The sequence below is a fragment of the Cnephaeus nilssonii genome (assembly GCF_951640355.1).
Source record: "Cnephaeus nilssonii genome assembly, chromosome: 11".
NCBI lineage: Eukaryota > Metazoa > Chordata > Mammalia > Chiroptera > Vespertilionidae > Cnephaeus > Cnephaeus nilssonii.
The window spans coordinates 31,669,012-31,693,087 of NC_137082.1; the positions used below are offsets into that span (position 1 = coordinate 31,669,012).

Below are 24,076 nucleotides of genomic sequence, written 5' to 3' on the forward strand. Positions count from 1 at the left end.
ATGTGGTCACAAGATGGCCACCACAAGATGGCCAGCAGGGGAGGGCAGTTGGGGGCGACCAGGCCTGCAGGGGAGGGCAGTTGGGGGCAAGCGGGCCTGCAGGGGAGAGCAGTTGGGGGCAATCGGGCAGGCAGAGGAGCTGTTAGGCGTCGATCAGGCTGGCAGAGGAGTGGTTAAGGGGTGATCAGGCTGGCAGGCAGGTGAGTGGTTGGGAGCCAGCAGTCCCGAATTGTGAGAGGGATGTCTAACTGCTGGTTTGGGATCTGGCCTAAACAGGCAGTCAGACATCCTCCAAGGGGTCTCAGATTGGAGAGGGTGCAGGCTGGGCTGAGGGACATCCACACACATACACACAGTGCACAAATTTTGTGCACCGGGCCTCTAGTCTAATTTATAAATTGCATCTTAGTTTGCTCTCCAGAAGACTGCCAGTCAAACTCCATAGGTCAGTTTCCCTGGGAAGCAGATTCTAAATGGCTATAAGAATGTGGGAAGCTTATTGTGGGCAGCTGTCAGGACCCACATGCCTGAGGCAGTGAAGGAGCAGGACTGGTGGAGGGAGCTGTTGAACTACAAGGCAGACACCAGACTGGGCCACTCTACAGAGAACTGGACAGATAACAGTTTCTGAGAACTGTGTAAATGGAGGGAAGAAGGCTATGTCTTTATTTGATTTCAGAAAGGGAGAGATAGAAACATCAATGATGAGAGAGAATCATTGATTGGCTACCTCCTGTACGCCTCACTCTGGGGATCAAGCCTGCAACCCAGGATGTGTCCTAACTGGGAATGGAACCATGACCTCCTGGTTCATAGGTTGACCCTCAACCACTGAGCCACACCAGCCAGGCTAGGCTGTGTCTTTATACTCCCAGTCCAGCCAGTCTTTTGACACAGGGTGCCCTCTGGGAAGGGATGCAAACTTGGCAATTAAGCTCTCTTCAACTGAGGGAAAGTCCCAGTAAGCCTCTCAGCTGAGAATTGCCATTCTCCATCACATGATGAAAAATGATGAGATCTTCAGTCCTACCTTAAGTATTATTTTAATTATAGTAAATCATTTAATTTTTTATTTAAACAAAAACTGCTCACTGTAAATCTGCAAAGAATACAAAAGTGTGCTTTCCCAGGTCCAACTTTCTGTGTCCAATTGAAAGATTCAGCTGACATTGACACTGGGGTCAAGGTGGGCTGAATGGTTTTTGAGCTCCTTCCAAGCATGTGACCCCTTTCCTTGAATCACAGGATGTTTTCCAGAAAGCAGGTCTCATGAGCTCTCCCTCAACTCCTGAGAACATGGGGTGACCCAGCCCTGTCCATGGTGCCAAGCAGAGCAGCACCGCAAATCTCTCACTGAAATCTGTCCTCACTCCACTTAAATGCTCTGTTGACATTTGTTCCTTTAACACTGAAAGGTTGGACTTGTCCTCATTCAAAAGACAAGATCTTAGGGGCATCCTATGGGACAACAGTGATGTATTTTTTTCTAGGTTTGAATCCCATTAATCTGTGACTCTCCATAAATTCTCTGAGCCTCAGCTTTCTCATCAGAATGAGGATAATACTACCTGCCCCGTTGGGTGTAAAGACCAAGTCAGTTCATCAGGTGCCGCACTTATCTGTTCTTGAATACACATTCCACCCATCCCTTCCCTCAAGGAAGACAACCCTGGCAAGCTAAGTAGACTTTGATTGAGGATGAACCCCATTACTCTGATTTCTGCCTTGAGCCTGAGAACAGATCAGCATTCAAAAGCTATTTCAGAGTATTGATGGGCACAAGTAGCATCAGATAAAGTGGAGGACCCTGGGAATGGTTTCCTCTAATGGTTCCTCCTGTCCCGGGATTTGTAGGCCCAGTACTATCTACTCAATTCCTCGTAGCTGTCCTCCTAGGCCTCAAGGTGCTGCTGGTGATTGGTGTCTCTGCCATCTATGTCCACAGGAAGTGGAGAGCCTGACAGTAAGTTGTTGGGCAGGGAGGGAAGGCTAATGTCTGTCCCAAAAGGGTCAAGGTTAACAGGAGAGGCCATCCCACAAGGTCAGGGTCCAAGAAGCGTTAGAAGAAGGTGACACACCTCCATCAATAACCTCAGGAGTTTTAACCTTTTGCACTCGGATGTCGAGATTAAAATTACTCTTTGAATGTATCAATAATTTGAAATATAAAAAAATCCAAATAAGTAAGTTTGTATGAAAAGAAACTCCAGTTTTTTATTCTACTGCCGTGCTTTGTAACATCTGGGGTATTTAAAAAATTAAATCCCGAGTAGAATAAAGGAATCGAGAAAAAAGCAAGCGAGTGCAAAGGGTTAAGGATCCCTCTAAGAGATTCCTACTTCCTAGGAATTATGTGGGGTCCTGTAAGAGGTGGACTATATCAAGGGTTTCAAAGGATGTCCACAATGCTTTGGGGTTTCTGTAGAGGAACTGGGCAGAAGGAATTGATTGAGGGACAGCTAAGTGGGTAGTTCCCTTGGAGACAATCACCAGATTATTTGATTGCTGGTGCTCCTTGTGGCAAAGAAAATCCACAGTTTAGTGTATTATTGAGAACTCCTGAATCGGCTGCTCTGATCCTTATGTGACAGAGTGGAAGGGATGAGGAAGGAGGGTCAGGACCTGGGGAGAAAGGCTGAGGAGGCACAGTCTTATGCCAGGTGCTACATGTCCTTTCATGACAGGAATGTCAGGAGGAGGACAGTCCAGGACATTGGAGATATACAGTAAACATTTCCTGAATGATGAGCAGATAGTTAAACGTGAACACGCTCCCCACAGCTCATTCCTTCTTCTCCTGCTACGTGCCACCCTCAATCTCTGCAGTCTCCTTCCTTCTGTGAGAGACTCAGCCTAAAAAAAAAAGTTGACTAGAAACTTTCACAGACTCTGCTTCAAATGTCTCTCCCCAAACTAGACCTGCTCCCCACAGGCTCCTCCTGCTGCTCCTTCTCACAGTTCTTGATGCCACCAGAGCTGGTTCTTCATACATGCTCCTCTCAGAAACACACTCGACCCTAGCTGGTTTGGCTCAGTGGATAGAGCATCAGCCTGCAGACTGAAGGGTCCCGGGTTCAATTCCGGTCAAGGGCACATGCCTAGGTTGTGGGCTAGATCCCCAGTAGGAGGCGTGCAAGAGGCAGCTGATCCAATTATTCTCAGCATTGATGTTTCTCTCTCTCCCTCTCCCTTCCTCTCTGAAATAAATAATAAATAAAAAAATTTAAAAAGACACACAGAATCCCAAATTACAGCTGCTCTGTTATCCCATACATATGACTTGAATGTGATAAGAAGGAGGAAATGGGCTGCTGGGAATTGAGGGTATAGAATGCACTGTAACATTAAGTGCAATCAGACCTTTAGTGATAACCATCGACCTAAGAGCCAGAGGAAGAGAAAGCAATACTATGACTAAGTTGTACAAGTTGGTACAGTGAGATAGCCATGTTGATTTTGGCATTGACTCGATAATGGATATGCCTTTTCAAAAATCTTTTTAATTGCTGTTTAAGGATATTATGAAGCTGAGGAACGGCAATTTCAAGTAAGTTGAGAATCCTCAATTATTTCCACTGGGAGTTGGGACAAGAGGCAGCCCTGTGTTCTGGCTGTACAAGTCAGAGGTGCAGTTGGTCTTGTTGAGCTGGAAGGGGCTGAGGCAAGAGGATCTCGATTCAAACACCACAGACTCATATTTTTCTTCCCTAGTTTTTTATTTATACTAGAGGCCCAGGGAGGGGTCCCTCAGCCCAGCCTGTGCCCTTTCGCAGTCCGGGACCCCTCGGGGGATGTCCACCTGCCGGCTTAGGCCCACTTCCCAAGGAAACGGGCCTAAGCTGGCAGTCATACATCCCCTCTGGCAGCCCAAGAGTCCTCAGGGGGATGTCCAACTAATAGCTTAGGCCCACTCAGACATCCTTAGCACTGCCGTGGAGGCAGGAGAGGCTCCAACACTGCTGCGCTGGCCAGTCATGAGCCGGCTTATGGCTGAGTGGCGCTCCCCCTGTGGAAGCACAATGACCACCACTGCTCCTTCATTGAGCATCTGCCCTCTGGTGGTCAGTGCACGTCACAGCAACCAGTCATTCGCGGTAGTTCCACCGTTAGGGTCAATTTGCATATTACCCTTTTATTATATAGGATTTTCTTAAATACATGTTTTTCCCTTTTAGGATTATTTATACAGATTTTAAGTGCTTTTTCAACATAGAGAGTCAATTAATATATCATAAATGAATGAAGAAATCAATTATTTTCTTTGTATTTTCCTGGAATTAAAATATCCTTTCTTGGGTAAAATGACATTTACAGTAACTGGAAGTGTATTTGAAATTGTTTTTCCTTGGAAACATAAAGTATACAATTATTTTTCAAAAATTTGTTGACCTATAATGCCTTAAGTGTAGGAATCTCTGGACCACAGGACCCATTGAAGACCACACAATCTTGTGATCCATCAGACACTGAGTAGGGATGTGTTCAAAGTTCTGTAGAGAAGTCAAAGCAGAGAAGTTCCCCTCTGAGGTCTTATAGACAGAGAGACATGGATTCAGATACTAGAAAACACATACCAGCTATGTGACCTTGGGCAACTCACTAACACTCTGAGCCAATTTCCTCCTCTGTAAAATGGGAATCATGCTACCCCAAAGAATTGTGGGGCTTTAGAGGAGAGAGCAGTCTATGAGCGCACACAGGGTCTGGAACAAGACTGTGTGTGATACAGACCCTTTTCTTCCTTTGCTCATTGAGGAATTTGCACCCTCTGTGTTTTCCAGCATGGTGAAGTAATCACATTGAAAGCTTTTCCAATGGCCTGGCTGCCTGAACACGTTCTCAGACTTTTCTGGGTGAAACTTCCCACTTGTAGGCTGGCACCTAGATCCAAGAATCTCTTTAAAGACAGCCAAGATCAACATTTGCTTCAAAGTTGGGGACACGCTTGCTAGCATGAGGGGAAGCTGGAACAAACCCTAATGTAATTGAAACCTGGCCCTGATACTAAAATCAGACCCTATTTTTTTCTTTTTTTTTTTTTTTTAACCTTTCAGGACATAACAGCAAGTCTCCTCACAGACCTCCAGGGACACAAGACCAAGCCATATCAGATTGATATTAAGGCACAGGCAGGTCCAAAAAGCAGACACATGAAATCCACCTATCTTCTAAAATTGATTTGGATGAGTTCTTTAAACATGTTAAGCCATTTCTACTTCTTTGTAATATAAACTCTTTTAAGGAAGAAAAAGACAGTCCTTTATTACACTAATAAAAATGTACATAGAAGTAAAAAGAAAGGAGAAGGCAAGTGACTAAGAACATGACTTTTACTATTTTATTTTTAGGGCCCATACTCTGGGCCTGCAGCTTCTTGGTTTTCATGTTGTACAGGCACAAGCAGTGGGTCCAATACACTCATCAGGCTAATGTTTCCCTCAGATGCCTCCTCATACCAGAGCATCCCTTTCCTGGTGTATCTTTGTGTCTTTTTCACCCTCTCTTCTGTCTTTCACATTTGTTCAGCCGTTTTCAATAATCCCAGTTTGTGACTAGTGAACATCTCTAATAATCACAGCTGTTTTCAAACTGTCAGGCCCTGGTTTGCACAGATAAAGAATACAAAATGCCCCTGCAATTATCACAAAAATGTAAATCCTAGATTTTCACAACATTCAGGTATTTATTCATACATCCCTCAGGAACCTGAACACTATGTTAAGGCAGACACATCATAGCTCAGTGGTGAGACCAAGACACAATGAACTTTTGCCCCAGTAATAAGAAAAAAATGTTAAAATGCCTGTGAATTGAATTTCATTTATTATGCAAATATGTATATAATCTAAATTTTCTTAATACTTACAGTAGAAAAGTTCAAAGTCTTTGCTACATAAAAGAGTATGTCCTAAAACAATATAAAGAATATGGAGTAGTATTTGAGTGTGTAACTTTATAAATGAACATATTAAGTGCACACATACTCTAAACAAAGCATTGGGGGGAAAAAGCATTGTAAACACACTATATTGCCACTGGTCAAAATACACATTATAAGCATTCAAAGAATCATGAAATGAATTTAGATATAAACCACAGTAATACTTTTCTTTCAAAAAGTCACAAATAACTGTTGTAATAAAAAAGGATGCAGTGGAGGCAATTACATTTGTCCTAACATTCATCCCTTTGGCATTTTGATTCATACTAAAAAGTCATGTAGCTTTCCTTAATGGATTCTCTAAAATAAGTATTCTGATTTAAAGTCATATTTGAAAAATGTATTAACTTATTACTTTCTACTGTGAATTCTCTGATATTTTACATTTAATTTTGATTGAAGTCACTTTCAAGCACAAATTCTGTGGGATTTTCTGAAATATGATTTTGGAAAAAGGTTTTTCATCATTTTTCACAAAGGTAGAATTTCTCTCCAGTATGCATTCTCTGATATTCAGGAAGGCTTTAGGTCCAGATAAAGGGTTTGCATATTATTTAACATTTTAAGTTTTTCTCCAGTATGAACACTCATGTGGCAGTTAAGATGTAAATGCAGAAAACAGTCTTTGCTGAACTTTTTATATTTGCATGGCTTCTCTGCACTATGAAATCTCTAAAGTACACTGAGGCTTGAGCAATGATTAAAGGTTTTGCCACATTGTTTATATTTTTAATCTTTCAACAAATTATCTGATATTGACTAAGTTTTCAACACTGGGTAAAGGCATTATCACAATCTCTACATTTGTAAGGCTTCTCTTTGGTACAAATTCTTTAATATTTAGTGAGGTTTGGGCAATGTTTGGAGGTTTTCCCATATTCTTTATATTTATGTTGCTTCTATTCACTATAAATTCTCCTGTATTGAGTAAAGCTATCGTGAGGTTAAAGGCTTTGTCACACTTTTTTTTAAAAAATATGTTCCTATTAATGTTAGTGATAGAGGAAAAGAAGGGAGAGATAGAAACATCAATGATGAGAATCACTGATTGGCTGCCTTCTACATGCCCCCTAATGGGGATCAAGCCTGAACCCAGACATGTACCCTGATCATGAATTTAACCATGACCTCCTGGTTCATAGGTCCATGGTCAACCACTAAGCCACACTGCCAGGCTTTGTCACACTCTTCACATTTGTAAAGCTTCTCTCAGGGATGCATTCTCATATATTTGGTAAGGTGTAATTAGTGTATACGGGCCTTGCCACATTCTTAATGTTCGTAAGCCTTCTCTCTAGTGTGACTCCTCCAATGGCTAGAAAAGTTTGAACATGATGTATAGGATTTGTGACATTCTCTACATTTATAAGGGTTTCTGTTCTATATGAGTTCTCTGATGTTTAGAAAGAGCTGAATACCATCTAAAAGCTTTGCCACATTCTCTACATTTATAAGGCTTCTCTCCGGAATGAATATTCTGATGTTGAGTAAGAAGTGACCCCTGGGTAAAGGCTTTGCCACATTCTCTACATTTATAGGGCTTCTCTCCAGAATGAATTTTCTGATGTTTAGTAAGCTGTGAGCCCAGGGTAAAGGCTTTGCCACATTCTCTACATTTATAAGGCTTCTCTCCAGAATGAATCCTTTGATGTTGAGTAAGATTTGAATTCCGCATAAAGGTTTTGCCACATTCTCTACATTTATAAGGCTTCTGTCCAGTATGAATTCTCTGATGATCAGTAAGGTTTGAACACTGACTAAAAGCTTTGCCACATTCTATACATTTATAAGGCTTCTCTCCAGAATGAATGATCTGATGTCGACTAAGATGTGAGCTCTGGGTAAAAGTTTTGCCACATTCTTTGCATTTATAAGGTTTCTTCCCAGAATGAATGATCTGATGACGAGTAAGATGTGAGCTCTGGATAAAAGCTTTGCCACATTCTTTACATTTGTAAGGCTTCTTTCCAGAATGAATGACCTCATGTTGAATAAGATGTGAGCTCTGGATAAAAGCTTTGCCACATTCTCTACATTTATAACGCTTCTCTCCAGAATGAATGATCTGATGTCGAGTAAGACGTGAGCTCTGGATAAATGCTTTGCCACATTCTCTACATTCATAAGGCTTCTCTCCTGTATGCATTCTCTGATGATGGGTAAGTGTTGAATACCGGCTATAGACTTTGCCACATTCTCTACACTGATTAGGTTTTTCTCCAGTATGAATTGTATGATGTTTCATAAGGCATGAACACTTCTTAAAAGCTTTGCCACATTCTTTACATTTACAAGGCTTCCCTCCAAGATAAATTCTTTTATGTCGAGTAAAGCCTGAATAACTTTTAAAGGCTTTCCCACATTCTCTACATTTATAAGGCTTCATTTCTGTATGAATTCTCTGATGATGGGTAAGGGTTGAACACCACCTAAAGGCTTTCCCACATTCTCTACATTTATAAGGCTTCACTCCAGTATGCATTGTCTGATGTTGAGTAAGATGTGAGCCCTGGGTAAAAGCTTTGCCACATTCCTTACATTTATAAGGCTTCTCTCCAGAATGAATTTTCTTATGTTGAGTAAGATTTGAGCTCGAGGTAAAGGCTTTGCCACATTCTCTACATTTATAAGGCTTCTCTCCAGAATGAATTCTTTGATGTTTTGTAAGATTTGAACTCCGGTTAAAGGCTTTCCCACATTCTCTACATTCATAAGGCTTCTCTCCAGTATGAATTCTCTGATGATGGGTAAGGGTTGAACACTGGCTAAATGCTTTGCCACATTCTCCACATTTATAAGGCTTCTCTCCAGAATGAATTCTCTGATGTTTTGTAAGGCCTGAACACTTGTTAAAGGCTTTCCCACATTCTTTACATTTATAAGGTTTCTCTCCATGATGAATTATCTGATGTCGAATAAGGCTTGAGTAACAGTTGAAGGCTTTGTGACATTCTCTACATTTATAAGGCTTCTCTCCAGCATGATTTCTCTGATGTAAAACAATATGTGCCTGCCACTTAAAGGCTTTATCACGTTCTTTGCATTTGTAAGGCTTCTCTGCAGTATGGATTTCTTTATGTATATTTAACTTAGAGGACTGATTAAACATTTTCACATAGTGATTACACAGGAAAGACTCCTCCACAATATGAGTATTTTTATGTTCAGTAAGATTTGATGATTGGTTGAAGGACTTGGCACATTCACTAAATCTTTCTGTCTTCTCTACAGTATGAATACTCCGAGGCATAAAAATATTTGCGCTTTTATCAAAGACTTTCGGACATTTATCATTGTTCTGTGGAAGCTGAGCTCTTTGATGGTTATTAGAATTTGACCCTTGGTTAATGTTTTTCTGAGATTCATTGCATTGGTAACTTCTCTCTTCATTATATGTACTCTGATAATGATTTAAGAGTGAAAAACTTTTAGTGAGGGTTCTAGTATCATTGCACATGTACAGTTGTTTCCAATTACCTATTCTAATACCATGATGAATATATATATATCCTTGCACATTTATGGAAATTAAAGACTCTGGGAAAATAAATATTTTCCCATGAAAGAATAATACAAAATTGGTTAAGGGGTTTACAAATTCATTTATAATTTTTATCTTCATTTTTTAAATATTTCATTTTTAGATATATTGACTGTTTAATCATATGCTACATTAAATCATTCAAAAATTATTTGCACAATGTACTAGGTGACTTCTCTGATATTACAAATTTTACTTCAGAGAATATGTATTCATTTATTTAATTCTCACATGAGGACATGTTTATTGATTTTTAGAGAGAAAGAAAGGGGGGGGAGGGAGAGAGAGAGAAAGAAAAATCGATGTGAGAGAGAAACATTGATCGATTGCCTCCTGCCTGCACCCGGACTAGCGATTGAACCCTAAACCTACATGTGTCCTGACCAGAATAGAACCCACAACATTTCAGAATACAGGGTGACACTGCAACCAACTGAGCCACAGCAGCCAGAGCAGAGAATATGTACTTTTAAAAACATTTCTTTAGCCTTTATGTTCAGAAACACATTGTTCTGCCAATGTAACTGTCAAGTAGAAATATTCAAAATGTTTAAATCCTTAATCTCTTGAGGCAACAAGGATTTTATTAAGAGTAACTGCCCCACTTTGGCCATATCCATCATGACTAATAAGCTTTTTCCTCCTTATATTCCCCTGCACATTACAAAACTTTCATTCAGTGTAAATTCTCAATGCCACATCAGTGATATCTTACCTGTAACATTTTCTGGAATGACACTTCTACACCTGACTTTGGCAACAAACCCTGGTTAACTTGAGAAGACATAGCTGAAATATAACAAATTAATTATAAAATACATTCAGGTAAATATTCTTTAAATTTTAATGTATAGAATTAATACCTGTAAGAAGACTTCAGTGAGATTGAAGAATAGGAAGCACAAAAACTTTCTTCCTCCATGGAGATGTTAACTTACCAGCAATTACTGACCCAATTATCTTCTAAAGTACTTCAGAAGCCAGTTCAAAGACCACAACACCTCCCAGAAAGCATAAAATAAAAATGTCATATCAAAGAGGGGAAAACGTTACCTACATTTACCCATAGTACGTGCTCACCTTTCTGACATACTACAAAATAAGTATGGGATAAGTCCCAATTCTCAGTTTCTCTCAAAAGAGAAATAAATGAGTGTACTGGGTTTCCAATTGTCTGGATTTTTTGTAACTGTCTGAGGGATTTTTTTCACTTTTGAATAACAATGAACTCTATAGAAATGCAATATACTGAGCATGCACTGTGGTGGCTACTAAGTAGAAAAGTCAGTAATTGTTCAAGCACCAGAGAGACTGCAATGCTGAAGGACATCAGGAATGGGAAGATACCATGAGCTCTAAATAAAAGCAAAATATGTTTTAAACTGGGAAGTTACACAAAACACACACACACAGTTCTGGTCAAGATGCTGGTATAGCCCTAACCGGTTTGGCTCAGTGGATAGAGTGTTGGCCTGCAGACTGAAAGGTCCCAGGTTTGATTCCGGTCAAGGGCATGTACCTTGGTTGCGGGCACATCCCCAGTTGGAGGTGTGCAAGAGGCAGCTGATGGATGTTTCTAACTCTCTTTCCCTCTCCCTTCCTCTCTGTAAAAAATAAATAAAATATATATATATAAAAAAAAAGATACTGGTATAGGTAATTGTAGCACTGGCAATCTCCCACAACCACATAAAAAATACAACTAAACTACAGGAAAACCATCATTCAAAACTGCCTGAAACCTAGCTGAATGAAGATCTACACTTAAGGACATAAAGAAAAAGGCTTATCCAGACTGGTAGGAGGTGCAATGTCACAGAATGGACTGGGCCCACGTGGTGGATTAAAATCACAAGCGATAAGTTTCTATCTCTCTCTCCTTCTCCCTTCTTCTCTGAAATAAATAAAAATATATTTTTAAAACACAAACAAAACAAAAAAATCACCAGCGATATATCAGTTGCAGAGGTCACACCTGAGGAGTAAAGGGTCCCACCCCCACAAAAGGCCCGCCAGCCCAGAGTCCCAATGCAAAGAAGAGATGACCCCATTACTATGATGTAAAAACAAGCAGGGGTTGTGGCTGAGTGAGACGGAGAGCTGATGGAGTCCTAGGCAGTTTCTCTTAAAGATTCATGCTCTGACTTACTCATATTCATGCCCTGTGAGCTCCAGCACTGTGGCAGCAGCTCGAATGGCACCAGGGACACACAGGTTGGAACTGAAGTGTCTGGCATAAAGACAAGAGCTACAGAAGGAGCTTTCTCCCAGGCATAAGTCTTGGTACAAGCCATTGCACCTTTTCTGAGCCCTTCACCCACATAGCTGGCAAACAAGAGCCACAGCTACATCTTCATCAACCTGGATCACACTTTTCAACCCACCCTAAAGATTCCCTGAGACCCACCCCATCAACATCTGGGATCACCAAAGGTGTTTCCAGTGGCTTTTTCATACAAACAGCCTGAATTGCCTTATGCTTCAGTCTTTACAACAATGTCTCAGACAAGCAGGATCTGGCTCCAGTGTACCCCATACCTCTTGCTAAGTGGCCCCAGCATGAAAACTATGTAATGTCTAATTATTGGAGTATACATCTGAAATGAATATAATATATTGGCAACTACAATTGAAATATTAAAAAATGAGTTAAACACACACACACACACACACACACACACACACACACACACACACAGATTACACTTTCCAGAATAGGTTTGATAGGCCATGAACAATCTACCACACCTGATTGTTATTTGTTTTCTCCTGTACAAAACGAGTTCATAAAAAATGGGATGGCAGCTGTTTCTAATGACCCTGAATAGCAACAAAAGATCACAAGGTTTAGGAAGAAACAAAAAAAAAACAATCCAACCAGAGGAACAACATAAATCTCCATAAATTGGCCCTAAGTTAATGAACATCTGTTAATTACCTGACAAAGCTATGAATAAAACACATCACATCTTCAAGAGGCTCAATTGGAAAATATAGCGAAAAATTTTCAAAATAAAATACTGCCATCAAAACTATGCATGACAATAATAAAAAATGAGAACAGACGAAAAATATAAAAAAGAACCAAACAGATATTGGGAGCTGAAGAATATAGTATAAAGTTAGGACCTGAATTGAAATATACAATAGAAACATCAGAAACAAACTTCATCAAGCAAAAGGAAGGATAAGACAACTTGAAACACTGACTCCCAGTGTTCCTGGAATGAGGGAATCAAATTCCAGCATCTCAACCACTTCCCTCCCAAATTACTTACATGAGGCAGAAAACAGAACTTTAAGATTAGTTTAACATAACATTCCTCGCCAATGAGCACAGATTTTCCCAGGTTCCACAAGAAATTCAAGAGTAGCCAGGTCATGCTACCCTCACACTATTAGGGCAGGTCTTTGGCTCTCACTGCAAATGGGAAGGAAGATCCTAGGAGCACAGGAGAACCCTTATATGATGCCAGAGTGTAAGTGTTGAAGAGGCTCTGTCCCTTGAAGACAAAAACAGAAATAAACCTGACCCTCTCCAAAATCATTTCTATTGCAGCAGATCTTTCCAAACCATATTACAGTATCTGACTTCCTCCATAACCTTGGCCTCTCACTTGGGTCATCTGCTTCCTTCATTCCCACCTACCTGGCTGGCTGGATATTATCTTTTTCCTCTTTAACTCCCAGGGCTCCTTCATGTGCTCCAAAAAGGTGACCAGGTCTGGCTTAGACACACCTGTTTATTAGAAAAGGAAACATGCGTTCAATGGAGATTCTCTGATTTACAACCCAGTACTGTGCTCAAATGAGAAAATAGGACATTGTAGAATATCAGAATATTCTAGAAAATTATTTCCCAAAATAGTATTTTCTGACAGCACCTTTACTATACTAGAGACAACATTTAAAGTTTTCAGATCCTGAGTTCCACTTCGAAATACATCAGAAAGCCTTTCTGTTCTGCACCAGTAAAACCCCAATTTCTTTCCTTAAGAACATGGGTCTGAAATACTATCATAAAAAGCAGGGGCTCTAAGCAGACACTGTACTAATGAAGAAAACAAAACCCTATGGGTGGAGTACAAAATCTTGAAAGTGGTCCTCACCCAGGAATACCAGGTTACTGTAATTTTGCAACATCACATCCATGTACAGTTTCTGCTGAGCTGGGTCCAGGCACGCCCACTCCTCCTGAGAGAATTCTATGGCCACATCACTGAAAGTCAACTGTCCCTGAAATTAAAAGGGGGGGCGGGGAAAGCATTACTCTACTGACCATGGGAAGAGGTCATAATGTCACCCAATATGAAAACAGAGTTAATGGAACTGTTTGTTTTGTTTTGTGTGTGTGTGTGTGTGTTTCTTTAATAGAGCTGATTTTAATCTAGGAAAGTATCCTAAGTTATCCAATGGCATCACTTTGACACTAATATTCGCTAATGTAGTTTGAGAAAGAATGGCATATGATCCACAAAACCACAGTAGAAACTTTACTTTTCTGGAAGAAAAATTTTAAAAATAAAGACACCGACACAGACATATTCATTTTTAGTGCTTTATTTGAATCACAGAGGCTCAAGTGTATATATTTCTTAGCTGGAGAAGTCATTCTGAGTGAGCACAGTGTAGCACTTTTAAAATTTTAATGAGTTCTGGGTGGGGCCTGAGCTTCCACGTATTTAACTAGCTCACTTATAACTATGGATGCCAATGTGCTGGTACATGTGCCAAACCTTTAGACAGCACAGAAGAAAGCACAGGAAAAAAAATTCATATACAAGACTTTGAACAGTTTTAGGGAATTTACAGGTCTCACAGATTAGTAAGCCTAGCAACCACAATTGTTTTAACAGTTTTTTATATATTAATAGATCACAAAAGCAATCAAAGAATAACATTATTGTTCCCTTTTTTTTTTGTATTTGTTGACTTTAGAAAGAGAGAAAGGGGGAAGGAGACAGACAGAAATGTCGATGAGAGAGAAACATCAATAAACTAACTCCTGCACGCCCCCTCCAAGGATTGAGCCCTCAACCTGGCATGTGCCATAACTAGGAATTGAATCAGTGACCTCTCAGTGCAGGGTCAACGTTCAACCAACTGAGCCAGGGCTATTCATCCTTTTTTTATGAGAATATTTTGTAAAACATCCAGAAAATGGTAGAGCCTGGGTGTTATTCCAAACTTTACCTGGAATCTGTCAAAAAGAATACAGACGAATATATAGACACAACCTCATGAATGTTCACAGGTGTTGTAACTGTAAAGAACAGAAACAATGCCCTGGCTGGTTTGGCTCAGTGAATAGAACATTGGCCTGTGGACTAAAGATTCCCGGGTTCGATTCCGGTCAAGGGCACATGCCCGAGTTGAGGGCTCAATTCCCAGTAGGGGGCATGCAGGAGGCAGCTGATCAATGATTCTCTCTCATCATTGGTGTTTCTATCTCCCTCTCCCTTCCTCTCTGAAACCAATAAAAATATTTTTTTAAAAAAAACAAAGAATAGAAACAAGAAGGTAAGAAGAAAGAGCTCAAATAATGTTAACATTTTCTGCAAAAGGGCAGACATAAAAATGGAAACTATGTATACAATAAATATGACACAAAATAATTTTTATATATATTTCTTTATTGATTTCAGAGAGAAAGGGAGAGGGAGAGGGAGAGGGAGAGGGAGAGGGAGAGGGAGAGGGAAAGAGAGAGAGAGAGAGAGAGAGAGAGAGAGAGAGAGAGAGAGAGAGAGAGAGAGAGAGAACATCAATGATGAGAGAGAATCATTGATTGGCTGCCTCCAGTACATCCCCTACTGGGGATTGAGCCCGCAACCCAGGCATGTGCCCTTGGCCGGAATCGAACCTGGGACCTTTCAGTCTGCAGGCCAATGCTCTATCCACTGAGCCAAACCAGCCAGGGCCAAAATAATATTTTTATGTCAATAAAATTACCCTGAAATAAAATAAACATTAATGTCAATGTGTTAATCTCAGAAATCTCTTTGTGAATGATCGTCTTGGTACTTTATAAACACAAAAGGGCTTAATGATATAAAATATTAGCGCTACTGATTTTTAGCCTATTGTTTGATGTGTTATCTTTGGTGCTGATCTGTATTTTATAAATTTAACACACTTGAACATCCATTACTATGATGCTTGTAAACATTTTTGAAAATACAAAGTAGTGATAAAGAAGAGTGTGTCTGGGACATGTCAGTGGAATACAACAAAAATGTACAGGTCTGAGGCCTGCCTGATAAAACCCTCACTTGAAAAGCTAGGATCTCCAGTGAACAACAACAAGGAGCCTTTATTTCTCAAAGCAACCTACACATAAAGAGAAACTGAAAAGCAATGGAAGTTTCCAGATGAAAAATGATCTTTTATGCACAGCTCTCAAAATTTTTTTGAAACCTTTATTAAAGATATTAAAAAATTAACTCTATGGTTCAGGAACCAGGCAGAGAACACCCACACCAAGTGGAAATCAGGTGTAAAGGAAGTGACATCAGGTGACTGAAGGACACATCATCATTAACACCAGTTTTATACAAAATTCATTCCACATATGCCTCCACATTCTGTAAATCTAACAGTACATTTAAAGAGTAGGGTTTGCCAATGTAGAGAGCAAGTCTCTTCTAACAAGTGTTCTTTTTCAGCACATTCTGATCTAATCCCAACAACTAAGGCCGTCCTGGTTAAAGGTGCTTTGTCTCAATCCTGTTCTGCAGATCAGGTGTTGCAGACATACAAAATGTAAAACCTACATTTCCCTTCTGCAAACACCATCTCAATAGGGAACTTGGATATCAATGCTTTCCCGTGTTGATATGTCACAAAGAAAATGTTCTGAAAAGTTGAAGGTGGGGTTTCAGAACAAGGCACCCTAAGATGTGCTTCAATGGTACATGCATTATGTTGAGCTGACGGTACCAAGACCCTGTGGGCTCAAGAAAAACTTCTGCTCTCCCCCTGAACTACCTAGAAGAATTTAAATGACAAGCTGGCCAATGATATGTGTTAAACCAAAAATGACATTTGAACTATCTAGGTCAAGCATGTCAAACTTGCAACCCACAACAAATACTCATTAACAATTACTCTTTTATTTCAGCCCTTTGTATTCAGCATGTCTCTATTGAAATAAACCTACATTTCTATGAATATTGAAGCTTTTGTTTTTTTGCGGCCCACATAAACTTAAACCTTGTTTACTTGGCCCTTGTTAAAAGTTGAGTTTGACATGCTTAGTCTAGGTGGTAGGGAAACTAGTATTTCCTGAACATATGATCTCTTGGCAATAATATTCTGAAGTCCCAAGGTGCAGTAGCTCATCCCAGGCTCAGATTGTCTTATATACCAACTAGAGACCCGATGCACAAAATTCATGCAAGGGGCTCGGCTCCGCCTGACACAGCCATCCGGTCTAATTAGCATATTATGCTTTTATTATTATAGAGGATTTTCCCATTCAGTCTCTGAGCCTCTCTTGCATGTGGGGTCTCTGACTCTGTCATGTGTGTGGAGCTCCCATACATATCACCTCTATCTGATTAGGCCAGCTGAGAGAACCTTGAAGGTAGAAGAAAGTATCTTCCTCCCACACAATGGCCATTAATTTATGGAAAGAGTCCTTCATGTCCCATAGGGGACCTGGATGGACGCAATGGCAGAAAGCTGTGGACAAAAACACAGAGGTAGCTGACTAAAGGTCTGGTTCCTTGCAGATGTTGAAACTGCTGACGCACATGAGCAGTTGATGAAGGCTTGACTGCTACATGAACTTCTTGGGGTGGCTCTAGTGAGCTACACTGCCATCTTTCCCCTACAGCGCAGGCGCTAACAACCAGGCAACCCAGTTGGTAAAGGAAGTAATTGCACCCTGAAATGGAAATCTCCACCAGCAGGCCTTTTTCAAACCACCCTCCTATGTGTCCCGAGCTTGTTAGAGCCGCGAAGCAGAGCCAGCCCGAGTCAGCTCAGAGGACCTTCCTTTCTTCTGTGTTGTCTCCCTTATACTTGAGCATAAGCCTAAGAAAATTTCCCAAGAAATTTCTCTGGAGGTTCCTCTTGATTTCTATCTTGGGGAACCCAAAAACCCCATATGACAGTAACATTTTTAAAGAGGGAACTTGGACAATCACAGGGGGAAAAAAGTAAGAAGGTGAAAACAACTTCGCGTGGCAGGATCATCAGAAATAGAGAAGCAAAGGTATGCACCACCTACATCCATGAACTTTAGAAGGAAAAGCAGACACAGAACTGAGCCAAGCAGGGCGTTTACCTGAGAAGCAGCCATACTGTCCTCTTCCTCCTCCTGCTCTGGGCTGTTTTCTCAGGAGACTTTATGTGGACCAATCACACCTGCATCTTTTGTTGCCACCACACTCACAGGCAGAAAGACCTTGATGAAATGATGAAAACTGTCACACTCCCCTGCCCTTTGACACAAGAGACATTAAGAAAAAGTGAGATCCTACATGAAGACCGAAGTGTAAGTTTTTCTCTCTTGTATTCCTGTGCTCTCCCATCCCACAGACATGCACACTTTCCAACCCAGCAATGAGAATGTGGGCTGTACTTCTGTTCCTCCCAAACCCAAAAGAAAGCCCTGATACCGCTCCTGGACCAAAGCTGGATCTCAACTCTCACAAATGCACTGGGGCAGGGAGACCTTCTGCTAAACACCAGACTCACTTTTGAATCACCTGGAGCACCACACGAAACCAACAACCCAAACCAGTTGTTCAACTCTGTGGGGGAGGGCACAGAAATGTTAGTTCTCACAATTCATCAAATGGTCTAATGCAGTGGTCACCAACCTTTCGGACCTCACGGACCACCAGTGATCCGCAGACCACCAGTTGGTGACCTCTGCTCCAAAGGTTTCCTTAAACCAGCAGTCGCCAACCTTTCGGACCTCACAGACCACCAGTGGTCCACGAACCACCGGTTGGTGACCACGGGTCTAATGGAAGAGCACCATCTAGCTAAGCATTTCATCTATAGCTTTAACGTGCATACAGAACTGCTGGGGATCAAGGTCCCACTCTAAAAAGTTATGATTCTGTAGGTCAGCAGTGAGGCCCATGAAATAGCATCTTTATCTAGTGCTCTGGTGCAGGTGACCTGCTTTAGGTAGCAGTGCGCTAGAGATACTAGACCCAACACACCTGAGCCCGGTGGGTAGTGTGAGGGGTTGGGGTAGGAACTTCTAGAGGGCAGGATCCCAGGGTGGATCCCTAGAGATGAGGTTGTCCTGAAATGGGTTTGGCCAGGCCTGTAGCTACTGTGCAGATGCAACAGGGGAGAAGAGAAAACTTGGTGGCAACAGGGTTCTGTGAGAATCCTGCCCTCAGAATCCTTCCAAAATGACCCTCAGTCCCCAGTTCTTTGCCCACACCCATCCCAAGGGACACATCGTATAACAGGACAATATGCCTCATTCCCTGTCTATACATGAGTGGAGCCTCAATCCCTAAGGGACAAGGGACAAGGGGCAGAAAAGTGTTCCATCACAGCTGTATTTGCAAATGAAGTAAAGGAGTATACTCTAGAAGCCTGTCAAGACATGATTGTTTGTATCACATTCATGTTAACTTTCTCTAGCTGTACCCCCAAACACATTTTAATCATTGTTCTTATTAATGTTTTAGTATAGTAAGAACACTTAACATGAGATCTTTCAATAACACTTTTGAAAATATATTTTTATTGATTTTAGAGTGGAGAGAGATAGAAACATTAATGATGAGAGAGAATCATTGATCGGCTGCTTCCTGCATGTCCCCTACCGGGGATTGAGCCCACAACCTGGGCATGTGCTCTTCAGTCCGCAGGCTAACGCTCCATCAACTGAGCCAAACCAGCAAGATATGAGATTCCTTATACCACATTCATGTTCACTTTCTCTAACTGAACCCCAAACACAGTGGTCGGACTGCGGAGACCTTGAAATCCCAAACCCGCCTCTAATCATTGTTCTTATTCGTGTTTTATTATAGTAAGAACACTTAACATGAGATCAGTCAATAAAATTTTTGAAAATATATTTTTATTGATTTTAGAGTGGAGAGACAAACATTAATGATGACAGAGAATCATTGATCGCTGCCTCCTGCACACCCCCTACTTGGGATTGAGCCCGCAGCCTGGGCATGTGCTCTGACCATGAATCGAACAGCGACATCCTGGTTCATAGGTCGATGCTCAACCACTGAGAAACACTAACCAGAATCAATAAAATTTTAAGTGCACAAGACAATAGTGTTAACAGCAGGCAAAATGTTATACCATGGATCTCTAAAACTTATTTATCTTTGATAAATCAAAATCTGTATCCCTGAATAGCAACTCCCATTTCCACTCTTCTTTGCCTCTAATCTTTGTTCCTGGGAGTCTGACTGTATTGTGAGAATTCTGAAGCTGGATTTATATAGGGTTATATATTAAAAGTACTATGACACATACGTTTAAAATCTATAAACTTAATAGTGATATTATGAAATCTGAGAAGGAAATTATGATTAAATTAATACAGATGACTCCCAAATGTGATAGAGTTTAACAAACAATCATTATGAAAGAAATAGAAAACAAATTCCTGAAACATAGCAGATTCACTATAATAAAAACCTTAGAGCAGTGGTTCTCAATCTTTCTAAATGCCGCGACCCTTAAATACAGTTCCTCATGTTGTGGTGACCCCCAACCATAAAATTATTTTCGTTGCTACTTCATAACTGTAATTTTGCTACTGTTAATGAATCGTAATGTAAATATCTGTGTTCTCCCCTCACCCAGAACTGGGCTCCCTTCTTCCTCCACTTGTTTCTCAATCAGTTTAGGTCCCTCTCTTTGTTCCTCTCCACTGTGCTTTCCTGTGTTCCCCCTCGCTCCTGTCTCCCCTTTATTCTACTCCTTCCCTATACCTGTCCGTGAAGTTACTGGAGCCGTCACCGTCAGTAGCCCTTTCTCCCCAGTCTTTCTGCTTGTTCCCCACCTCCATACATGTCACCTTTCTCCCCCATCGCTGTGTCCCTTCTGCTTCCAGTTCCCTGTCTTTCAGGTTACACCTCTCCTGCCGGACTCAGGGCACCGCCGCCTGGCTGAGCTCTCAGTGCTGTTCCTGCTGGGCTGTCACCCCTTCCTCCCTTTCAGCTCCTGCACGGGCCTCATCCAACCTTTTCTCCTGACTCCAACTCAACGCCTTGCCCTTCGGGGCCCCACCTCCGCTAACCAAGGACTCCTCACCCCTTGGCTCCCCTTCACGTCTCTAGAGCTCCTCCCTTGCCTCCATGGGTCTCTTTTTTTCTCCATTTGCTACTTTCCCCAGTTCCTCTTTCATACTTGCAGTCGATTTGCAAGGACCTTCCACATGCTCAATTTTGCTGTCTCCTTATGGGCACCCTCACTGATTCGGCCTCTTACTTATTAAATGGGGAGTAGGGGGGTATCTGGAAATGGGGGGGGGGGGTGTCTATACCCCCAGGCCAGGGAGAATCCGGGCTCTACAGGCCGAGCACTGCGAGGCTGCGGAGGGGAGCAGAGGGTTTGACTGCATCTCCCAAGACTTATTTAAATGGCCTGGGAGGGATGGCTGGCCAGTGAACGGTTTTCGGCAGGAAGACTACGCGCAGGCGCTGTGCAGCGGCCCCGGGAAGGGAAGAGCAGGGCAGGGCAGACTCCGTTTAAGCGAAAGGTAACGCCGAGTCTCACACCCGCAGCGAAGCCCTCAGGGTCAGGAGGTCTCAATGGGACGCGAGACTTACCGCTGATGGGAGGCGGGTTTGGGATTTCAAGGTCTCCTCGGCCCTCAGGCTTCACACGTGCAGGACTGTGGGCTGAGATGCGGAGGTTTACAGGAGAAAGACCGAAGGTCTCAGACGCCAGGGCTCCCTTCCCTCTGCACCAGCCGCTTCCGGGTCCGGAAGTAACTGCGCGTGCGCGGGGCCGGCCCACGGGGGGCGGGGCGGAGGTGGGGGCGGGGCTCGGGGACAATGGGAGGGCTGGGCTGGCCGAAGTGCGGGGCGGGAACACAGGGGTTTGGCGGGGAGGCTGCACCTTGTCTCGGGGTGTTTGGTTTGGGCTGAGCTCCAGGAACTGGGGAGGCGCTGGAAATGCGCTGTGGCCTAAGGGTGGGTGTTGCGGGCAGGCGGGAAAAGTGGTCGGACTGCGGCCCACCGTCGGGTTGCCGGTTCGATGGTGGAGCCCAGCCCCCAGAATGAGGACCAGGATCAGCATCGCCGGGAATGATAGCTGGGTCCTGACTCCTGTCCTCTTGCCTCAGAGTTTGTATTTTCTTTTTTTTTCTTTTTCTTTTTTTTAATATATTTTATTGATTTTTTACAGAGAGGAAGAGAGAGGGATAGAGAGTTAGAAACATCGATGAGAGAGAAACATGGATCAGCTGCCTCCTGCACACCCCTACTGGGGATGTGCCTGCAACCAAGGTACATGCCCTTGACCGGAATTGAACCCGGGACCTTTCAGTCCGCAGGCCGATGCTCTATCCACTGAGCCAAACCGGCTTCGGCAGAGTTTGTATTTTCTGAATTCTGAACTTGTGCAATTTCTTTTGTTCCCTGAAAAGCAGGATTACTCCCTGCCCATTCTAAGTTGATGTTTCAAACAGTTTAATATAAAATTTCGAGTTCAGTGGACCACTTACGTTGAAAGCTACAATGTCTTTAACGGGCTGAGAACGGATTTGCTCAAAACTTCTATTGGGAAGTGGTGGACGCGCCTGTGGGTATTAACAGAGATGCCAGCTGAACTCCAGCTCTGGGGTCTGAGAACCTGGCAGAGTTGTGGTGGAGCGATGATTGGATGGAGGAACGATCCAAATAAGTAATTTAATGAAGCAAGGGGTGCAGTTGTCTGTACAGGAGATGCAAACTTGAAGGTAAAATGCAAAATTGTATCTGTGTGAAATTCAAAATTCTACCTTTGCGAAAAACGCCATCGCAGACCAACATCCATCAGAACACCGTTTCCATTCCCATTCCCCACGCACCCTGTGCTGTCCTGTGTCAGTTGCAGAGAATTGTATAAAGAAAAGACCTGGAGGGATGAAGTATGTCATAATTTAGGTCACCGTCCATGCTTTCTAAAAAAATATGCAGCAATAACTTTTACAAAATAGATATAAATTGTTGTTTATATGTTACTTATGAGGGGAATGATAAATTCAAACACCTTTGTTGAGATAAATGTTTGTGACATGGTAATTCATTTGTTATTGACTTCTTTATACAATTCAATTCCAAATTTACTTAATGTTTATACAGGAAAGAATATTTTTACCTATAATTTTTTTTTTTTTTTTTTTACATTTTAGCTGTTTTACTTGTTTTCTGCTTATGAGTTTCTCTCTGGTGTGGACAATAAACTCTGTAAAATAAATGTACCCCTTAGAAGACAATAGAATGTGCTTTTACCTATAGAATACCTTTCCAATGTTTCTAAAGACATTTGGTAGAGATGTCTATCCTCTTTCAAATGAACCTTAAATTAAAGCAATCTAATCAATTTCCAGAGGTCTCATTCAAACCTTCAAGAACCTTTAATATCCATCATGAATTACATTTTTCTCTCAAATCCCTGCATATGCAACATTTCTGTCCAGTAAGAATTTTTGATGAGATAAAGGCATTTTGGATAAACTCTCCTTTAGCATTAACAAATTGATAAGTTGTCACTGCCCTATTCATATATGATGTTTCCCAAGGTTATGCCTTTGTTACACTCTTTTGACATTCATTACATTTGACTTACCTAATATTTTGTAAGATTTGAACATCATTACTCATAAAATGTGTAAGATTTCACTACAAACTCAATATCATGATTATCCCCCAGCTGTTGATATTTAGGTAAGAACTTGGCCACACAATGTATTTTTAAGATTTCTTTTACATGTATATTTACTGAAGTTTGGTAAAGTTCGACTCTTGGTAAAATACATTGTCCAGTGCATTATATTTTAAGACACCTTCCCCAAGTAGGAGATTCTCATGCTTCCTGAAGAGTCATCCTTCCTAAAGACAGACCAAATTCATTCTATTTGTAAATTTTTTCTCTAATACGTATAACTGTGGTCTTTGTTCATTAATGAAGAATGGATTGAAACTTTCCCTATCTCTATTGCAAATGTCGGTTGTGATATTAGAAAGGATTCTTCCATGTTGGGAAACTAAGGAACCATTTTGAAAGATTTCTTGACTTGATTACACTTATACTATGCATCCTCAATATTGATCTCTTCAGTTAAGCCTGAGGTAACTGAAAGCTGTTGTTTTTTTTCTTTATTGATTAAGGTATTACATATGTGTCCTTACCCCCCACTGCCCTCCCCACCCCATCCTCACTCATGCCCTCAACCCCCTGGTGTCTGTGTCCATTAGTTAGGCTTATATGCATGCATACAAGTCCTTTGGTTGATCTCTCTCCCTTACCCCCTCTCTCCCCTACCTTCCCTCTGAGGTTTGATGGTCTGATCGATGCTTCTCTGTCTCTGGATCTGTTTTTGTTCATCAGTTTATGTTGTTCATTATATTCCACAAATGAATGACATCATGTGATATTTATCT

At 41.6% G+C, this 24,076-nt stretch overlaps 1 protein-coding gene across 3 annotated transcripts; it reads right to left on the reverse strand.

Annotated features, from left to right (window-relative positions):
* Nucleotides 1-6,463: 6,463 nt before the first annotated feature.
* Nucleotides 6,464-21,403, reverse strand: LOC307107229 (KRAB domain-containing protein 5-like). Of its 3 annotated transcripts, XR_013814207.1 has the most exons (6): nucleotides 21,257-21,403; nucleotides 17,770-17,926; nucleotides 13,592-13,718; nucleotides 13,132-13,221; nucleotides 10,198-10,271; nucleotides 6,464-9,341 (listed from the first exon to the last, which is right to left on the reverse strand). XR_013814207.1 is itself a non-coding variant. In XM_079784327.1 (5 exons), exons 2-5 carry the CDS (start codon nucleotides 17,782-17,784, stop codon nucleotides 12,945-12,947), a joined length of 273 nt encoding a protein of 90 aa, XP_079640453.1. In that variant the 5' UTR covers nucleotides 17,785-17,926; nucleotides 21,257-21,403; the 3' UTR covers nucleotides 6,464-12,944. The 3 variants fall into 3 exon arrangements, 1 of the variants encoding a protein (XP_079640453.1); XM_079784327.1 differs by having other exon boundaries at nucleotides 6,464-12,985; XR_013814206.1 differs by having other exon boundaries at nucleotides 6,464-13,221; nucleotides 17,770-17,889.
* Between the last annotated feature and the right edge of the window lie 2,673 nt (nucleotides 21,404-24,076).

Excerpts from the sequence above, each read along its gene's own strand:
- LOC307107229 (XM_079784327.1), bottom strand. Across the intron at positions 13,222-13,591 it reads CAGTAACCTGGTATTCCTGG|GTGTGTCTAAGCCAGACCTG; the intron begins GTGAGGACCACT and ends TCTAATAAACAG. Across the intron at positions 12,986-13,131 it reads GATAATATCCAGCCAGCCAG|GGACAGAGCCTCTTCAACAC; the intron begins GTAGGTGGGAAT and ends TTTGTCTTCAAG.